The sequence below is a fragment of the Sprattus sprattus genome, assembly GCF_963457725.1.
Source record: "Sprattus sprattus genome assembly, chromosome: 11".
Classification (NCBI taxonomy): Eukaryota; Metazoa; Chordata; class Actinopteri; order Clupeiformes; family Clupeidae; genus Sprattus; species Sprattus sprattus.
The window spans coordinates 26,707,078-26,714,577 of NC_137909.1; the positions used below are offsets into that span (position 1 = coordinate 26,707,078).

Below are 7,500 nucleotides of genomic sequence, written 5' to 3' on the forward strand. Positions count from 1 at the left end.
ATAAAGTCTAGCAGGTAACAGATTCAGTGCAACTTATAAAAAAAGTACATGCTAATGATAAACATAAACCTGACATTCCTTCTATGGAAAATTGGTGATGAAAAAAATGAAAAATCATGGTAAAACTACAGAAAACTCCTAAGTGGTCAAGGGGTTCACATACTTTAAAGTGGCACTGCATTCTGAATAGTTGGGATGACATCAGCATTGTCTTAGATTATTAACTGTGGATGAAACCGTTGTGTCAGACGGTGAGGTTGTAGGGCCCAACACCAACACCACACACCACCACACACTAACACACCAACACACATACCTCACACACCATACACATACCACACACCCCACACACACCACACACACCGACACCAACACACACCCCACCCACATCAACACACACCCCACACACACCAACACACACACACACACTACCACACACACACACACACATACCTGAGTACCCGAAGGAGATGCTTGAGATTGGGCTGAGGTAGATACCCTTCCCATAGGCTGCCCCATGCAGCTGGGGAGAGAGAGAGAGAGGAGGGGGGGGGGGTCACCTTGCTGTGCCAACAACACTTCAGACAGATGTGCCAGTCTCGCTTCTCTTAACGTTGCCTACGTGTGTGTGTGTGTGTGTGTGTAGCAGTATCCTCTCTCTTAACATGGCCTACGTGTGTGTGTGTGTGTGTGTGTGTACCAGTCTCATTTCTCTTAACATGGCCTAAGTGTGTGTGTGTGTTTGTGCCAATCTCCCTTCTCTTAACGTGGCCTACGTGTGTGTGTGTGTGTGTGTGTGTACCAGTCTCCCTTCTGTTAACGTAGCCTACGTGTGTGTGTGTGTGTGTGTGTGTACCAGTCTCCCTTCTGTTAACGTAGCCTACGTGTGTGTGTACCAGTCTCCCTTCTGTTAACGTAGCCTACGTGTGTGTGTGTTTGTGTGTACCAGTCGCCCTTCTGTTTACGTAGCCTGTGTGTGTGTGTGTACCAGTCTCCCTTCTGATTACGTAGCCTATGTGTGTGTGTGTGTGTACCAGTCTCCCTTCTGTTGACGTAGCCTATGTGTGTGTGTGTGTGTGTGTGTGTGTGTGTGTACCAGTCTCCCTTCTGTTTACGTAGCCTGTGTGTGTGTGTGTACCAGTCTCCCTTCTGATTACGTAGCCTATGTGTGTGTGTGTGTGTGTGTACCAGTCTCCCTTCTGTTGACGTAGCCTATGTGTGTGTGTGTGTGTGTGTACCAGCCTCCCTTTTGTTGACGTAGCCTACGTGTGAGTGTGTGTGTGTGTGTGTGTGTATGTGTGTGTGTGCCAGTTTCCCTTCTCTTAACGTGGCCTATGTGTGGGCCAGTCTCCCTTCTGTTGACGTAGCCTATGTGTGTGTGTGTGTGTGTGTTTGTGTACCAGTCTCCCTTTTGTTGACGTAGCCTACGTGTGAGTGTGTGTGTGTGTGTGTGTGTATGTGTGTGTGTGCCAGTTTCCCTTCTCTTAACGTGGCCTATGTGTGGGCCAGTCTCCCTTCTCTAAAGTGTGTGTGTGTGTGTGTGTGTGTGTGTGTGTGTGTGTGTGTGTGTGTGTGTGCATGTACAGCATGAACCAAGGACAGATTGGTGAGCTGGAAATGCTAATACACTGTCAGAAATAGAGGGCTTCTCCAAAACATCCTGTACAATTGATTAATTTAAGGGCCAGAATGAACCTCTGCTTCCTAAGAAATAACGGTTCTCTCTACAGCAGGATGGTAGACAGCGTGTCCTTAACGCTGCATTGCTCTTTATTAGCACTTAATGACCAAAGCGGACGGGTACCACCCACACTCTCAGTCTGTGCAGAGCAGCAGCAATAGAGGTCAGCGGGGTGAATGCCCCTCTCAATGTACAGCCAATCATCCTCATCATCCTCGTCATCATCCTCGTCATCATCTTCGTCATCATCATCCTCCTCCTCCTCCTCCTCCTCCTCCTCATCATCATCATCATCATCATCATCATCATCATCATCCCAAATCATATAAAATGAAATATGACAGACAGTCTGTCTAAATATGAAACCAAAGCTCGCAAACTGATCACCATCACCACTATCATCATCCTCCTCTTCCTCATCATCATCATCCTACCTGGAGCTTGGTGTATGAGGGTCAAAGGTTAAATGCTAAAGTGCCTACCTGGAGCTTGGTGTAAGAGGCATTGACCAGCCCGTTTCTCAGGATAGAGTGCCAGTTCTCTATGTGGGATCCACTGGAACCATAAAGACACAAGGGCAGAGAGGGCGAGAGGTCAGTTACAAGGGCAGAGAGGGCAGAGAGGGTGAGAGGTCAGTCACAAGGGCAGAGAGGGCGAGAGGTCAGTTACAAGGGCAGAGAGGGCAGAGAGGGTGAGAGGTCAGTCAAAAGGGCAGAGAGGGCAGAGAGGGTGAGAGGTCAGTCACAAGGGCAGAGAGGGTGAAGAGGGCGAGAGGGCAAGAGGTCAGTTACAAGGGCAGAGAGGTCGAGAGGTCAGGTACAAGGGCAGAGAGGTCGAGAGGTCAGGTACAAGGGCAGAGAGGTCGAGAGGTCAGGTACAAGGGCAGAGAGGTCGAGAGGTCAGGTACAAGGGCAGAGAGGTCGAGAGGTCAGGTACAAGGGCAGAGAGGGCGAGAGGTCAGTCACAAGGGCAGAGAGGGTGAGAGGTCAGTCACAAGGGCAGAGAGGGCGAGAGGTCAGTCACAAGGGCAGAGAGGGTGAGAGGTCAGTCACAAGGGCAGAGAGGGTGAGAGGTCAGTCACATGGGCAGAGAGGTCAAGAAGACAGTCGAGAGGGCGATAGGTCAGTGTGAGTGTGTGAGTGTTAGTGTGTCTGTGTGTGTGTTAGCGTGTGTATGCATGTTAGTGAGTGTGCGGCGTGTGTGTTTTAGAGTGTATGCATGTTAGTGAGTGTGTGTAAGCGTGTGTGTGTTAGCGTGTGTATGCATGTTAGTGTGTCTCTGTGTGTGTGTGTGTGTGTGTACTCCCTCACTGGAAGGCAAAGGTGCTGCCGTAGAGTTTTCTGGCGGCGCGGAAGCGAGTCTCTTTGGCAGGAGGACTGCTGAGGAGCAGGAACTGGTGAGGTGTGTGCATAAAAATCAGCTGCTGCAGGACACACACACACAAAGGAGACAGGACGGCTGAGAGCAGGGCTCACATACACACTGTAACTAACCACTCACACACACACACTCTAACTAACCACTCACACACACACAGGAGACAGGACGACTGAGAGCAGAGCTCACATACACACTTTAACTAACCACTCACACACACACACTCTAACTAACCACTCACACACACACAGAAGACAGGACGGCTGAGAGCAGAGCTCACATACACACTTTAACTAACCACTCACACACACACTCTGACTAACCACTCACACACACACAGGAGACAGGACGGCTGAGAGCAGGGCTCACACACACTTTAACTAACAACTCACACACACACACTCTGACTAACCACTCACACACACACACTCTGACTAACCACTCACTCACACACATTCTGACTAACCACTCACACACACAGGAGACAGGACGGCTGAGAGCAGGGCTCACACACACACTTTAACTAACCACTCACACACACACACTGACTAACCACTCACACACACACACTCTGACTAACCACTCACTCACACACATTCTGACTAACCACTCACACACACACAGGAGACAGGACGGCTGAGAGCAGGGCTCACACACACACTTTAACTACCGTAAATCCTCCAATTGTGGCCGGGGCTTTTATTTACTTAGGCTGCACAGCGCTCCGGCCTTTATTTGGGGCAGGCTTGTATTAGGGGCAGGCCTTTATTTCTTACTTATCTTCTGTTATAGAATTGTATTATTTAAATAATGGGCATAATTGCAGTAGGCTAATCTAATTCATTGCATATGCGTTCAACACTTCCTGCACATCGCGTAGCGCTTTAGGTGCGGTGTGTCAACGTAAAAAATAAACATCGGAGTTATGGTCTCCACTGTCAGTCACGGAGAAAAAGATTCCCAAAGCCTTGATTTTAATCATTTTTCTAGACACTCTATTATGCTTATCGCGGACTGAAAAAATGTATTCAACGACCTGGTTTGATATCCAGCCTAACTTTCTTTCTACCTCCACCTGCTAGTCGTAGCCTATCGCATTCGTCTCGGGTCAATGTCAAACTTCTTTGCTGCTTTTTCTCCCGAATGTTCTTCAGCAATCAATCAGCATACACCATCTCTTTGAATTTAATATCAAAGTTACGTAAGTCTACAACTGTTTTATGATCCCTTCTGGAAAAAGTAACCTAGCCAACTAAAACGTTACAGATAAACAACAGTAGGCTATATGATACGTGCATTTAGGCTAAACATTCGCCTAGTAGTCCTACGTGGGGAAATTTCTTTTTTTATTGCAAACAGCCCATGAAATTAGCCAACAATATTACATATTATAATATTAAACATGAGGAGAACATCTATTTGTGAAATGCATTCAATTAAATTGTGATGCCTACTTTGAGCCGAAGGACTGATGCTGGTAGGCTACAGTAATAGACTACTTTATTTTACCCCCGGCTTGTATTCGGGGCCCGGCCTTTATTTGTTCGTATGGACCACGACCCCGGCTACTATCTGAAGCCCGGCTTCTAATTGAATCCCGGCCACAATTGGAGGATTTACGGTAACCACTCACACACACACACTCTGACTAACCACTCACACACACACACTCTGACTAACCACTCACTCACACACATTCTGACTAACCACTCACACACACACAGGAGACAGGACGGCTGAGAGCAGGGCTCACACACACACTTTAACTAACCACTCACACACACACACTCTGACTAACCACTCACACACACTCTGACTAACCACTCTCACACACACACTCTAACTAACCACTCCCTCAGACACTCTTTTTAACTACGCACTATCAGAAACCCACACTGATACACATGAGAAATACTACACAAAAATACACTACACACCACACACCACACACCACACACCACACACCACACACCACACACCACACACCACACACCTAACAACACACACAAAACACACGACACACGACACATTAGACACTACACACTACACACTTTGCACTACACACTACACACTACACGCTACACGCTACACGCTACACGCTACACGCTACACACTACACACTACACACTACACACTACACACTACACACTACACACTACACACACCACACCACACCACACACTGCACCACACTAGCTATGGACCTTACCCTGCTTGGAGGCAACTTGACAATATGGGACCGGTTGCTGGATATGATCCTTTGAAAAAAATGACAACAACTCACAATTAAAAACACAAATTCACACAAATGAATTCCACAAATACAAGTGCTCCGGTGCAAGTAGAAGAGTTGTATTGTTCCCTCACCATTGCAGAAGAGGGTGCGCTAAAGGATCGATCTTATCCATCTGCCTCTTGATCTCCAGGTAGGAGCCCTGCAAAGACACCACAATCTACACCGTTTGAAATGATTAGAGATATCTGACTCTACAGAGTTTGAAATGATAAGGGATATCTGACTGTACACAGTTTGAAATGATTAGAGATATCTGACTCTACAGAGTTTGAAATGATAAGGGATATCTGACTCTACACAGTTTGAAATGATTAGAGATATCTGACTCTACAGAGTTTGAAATGATTAGAGATATCTGACTCTACACAGTTTGAAATGATAAGGGATATCTGACTCTACACAGTTTGAAATGATTAGAGATATCTGACTCTACAGAGTTTGAAATGATAAGGGATATCTGACTGTACACAGTTTGAAATGATGAGATATATCTGACTCTACACAGTTTGAAATGATTAGAGATATCTGACTCTACAGAGTTTGAAATTATTAGAGATATCTGACTCTACACAGTTTGAAATTATTAGATATATCTGACTCTACACAGTTTGAAATGATGAGAGATATCTGACTCTACACCGTTTGAAATGATTAGAGATATCTGACTGTACACCGTTTGAAATGATTAGAGATATCTGACTCTACAGAGTTTGAAATTATTAGGGATATCTGACTGTACACAGTTTGAAATGATGAGATATATCTGACTCTACAGAGTTTGAAATGATAAGGGATATCTGACTGTACACAGTTTGAAATGATTAGAGATATCTGACTCTACACAGTTTGAAATGATTAGAGATATCTGACTCTACAGAGTTTGAAATTATTAGAGATATCTGACTCTACACAGTTTGAAATTATTAGATATATCTGACTCTACACAGTTTTAAATGATTAGAGATATCTGACTAACGATTTGATATGATTAGAGATATCTGACTCTATAGAGTTTGAAATGATTAGGGATATCTGACTCTACACAGTTTGAAATGATTAGAGATATCTGACTCTACAGAGTTTGAAATTATTAGGGATATCTGACTGTACACAGTTTGAAATGATGAGATATATCTGACTCTAGAGAGTTTGAAATGATAAGGGATATCTGACTGTACACAGTTTGAAATGATTAGAGATATTTGACTACACAAAGTTTGAAATGATGAGAGATATCTGACTCTACAGAGTTTGAAATGATTAGAGATATCTGACTACCGATTTGATATGATTAGAGATATCTGACTCTACACAGTTTGAAATGATGAGAGATATCTGACTCTACACAGTTTGAAATGATTAGAGATATCTGACTCTACAGAGTTTGAAATGATGAGATATATCTGACTCTACACAGTTTGAAATGATGAGAGATATCTGACTCTACACCGTTTGAAATGATTAGAGATATCTGACTCTACAGAGTTTGAAATGATTAGAGATATCTGACTCTACACAGTTTGAAATGATGAGAGATATCTGACTCTACAGAGTTTGTAATGATGAAAGATATCTGACTCTACAGAGTTTGAAATTATTAGAGATATCTGACTCTACACAGTTTGAAATGATTAGAGATATCTGACTCTACACAGTTTGAAATGATTAGAGATATCTGACTCTACAGAGTTTGAAATTATTAGAGATATCTGACTCTACACAGTTTGAAATTATTAGATATATCTGACTCTACACAGTTTGAAATTATTAGAGATATCTGACTAACGATTTGATATGATTAGAGATATCTGACTCTATAGAGTTTGAAATGATTAGGGATATCTGACTCTACAAAGTTTGAAATGATTAGAGATATCTGACTCTACAGAGTTTGAAATTATTAGGGATATCTGACTGTACACAGTTTGAAATGATGAGATATATCTGACTCTAGAGAGTTTGAAATGATAAGGGATATCTGACTGTACACAGTTTGAAATGATTAGAGATATTTGACTACACAGAGTTTGAAATGATGAGAGATATCTGACTCTACAGAGTTTGAAATGATTAGAGATATCTGACTACCGATTTGATATGATTAGAGATATCTGACTCTACACAGTTTGAAATGATGAGAGATATCT

At 43.6% G+C, this 7,500-nt stretch overlaps 1 protein-coding gene across 1 annotated transcript in view; it reads right to left on the reverse strand.

Annotated features, from left to right (window-relative positions):
* parp6b (poly (ADP-ribose) polymerase family, member 6b) overlaps positions 1 to 7,500 on the reverse strand; it is a gene marked incomplete at both ends in the record, with an annotated part of 37,539 nt that overhangs the window by 2,710 nt on the left and 27,329 nt on the right. Inside the window, 5 exons of the mRNA XM_080847553.1 lie at positions 454 to 523; positions 2,164 to 2,236; positions 2,992 to 3,104; positions 5,267 to 5,315; positions 5,425 to 5,510. Of these exons, the coding sequence (XP_080703679.1) occupies positions 454 to 523; positions 2,164 to 2,236; positions 2,992 to 3,104; positions 5,267 to 5,315; positions 5,425 to 5,510 (391 nt within the window). The remainder of the gene's footprint in view (positions 1 to 453; positions 524 to 2,163; positions 2,237 to 2,991; positions 3,105 to 5,266; positions 5,316 to 5,424; positions 5,511 to 7,500) is intronic.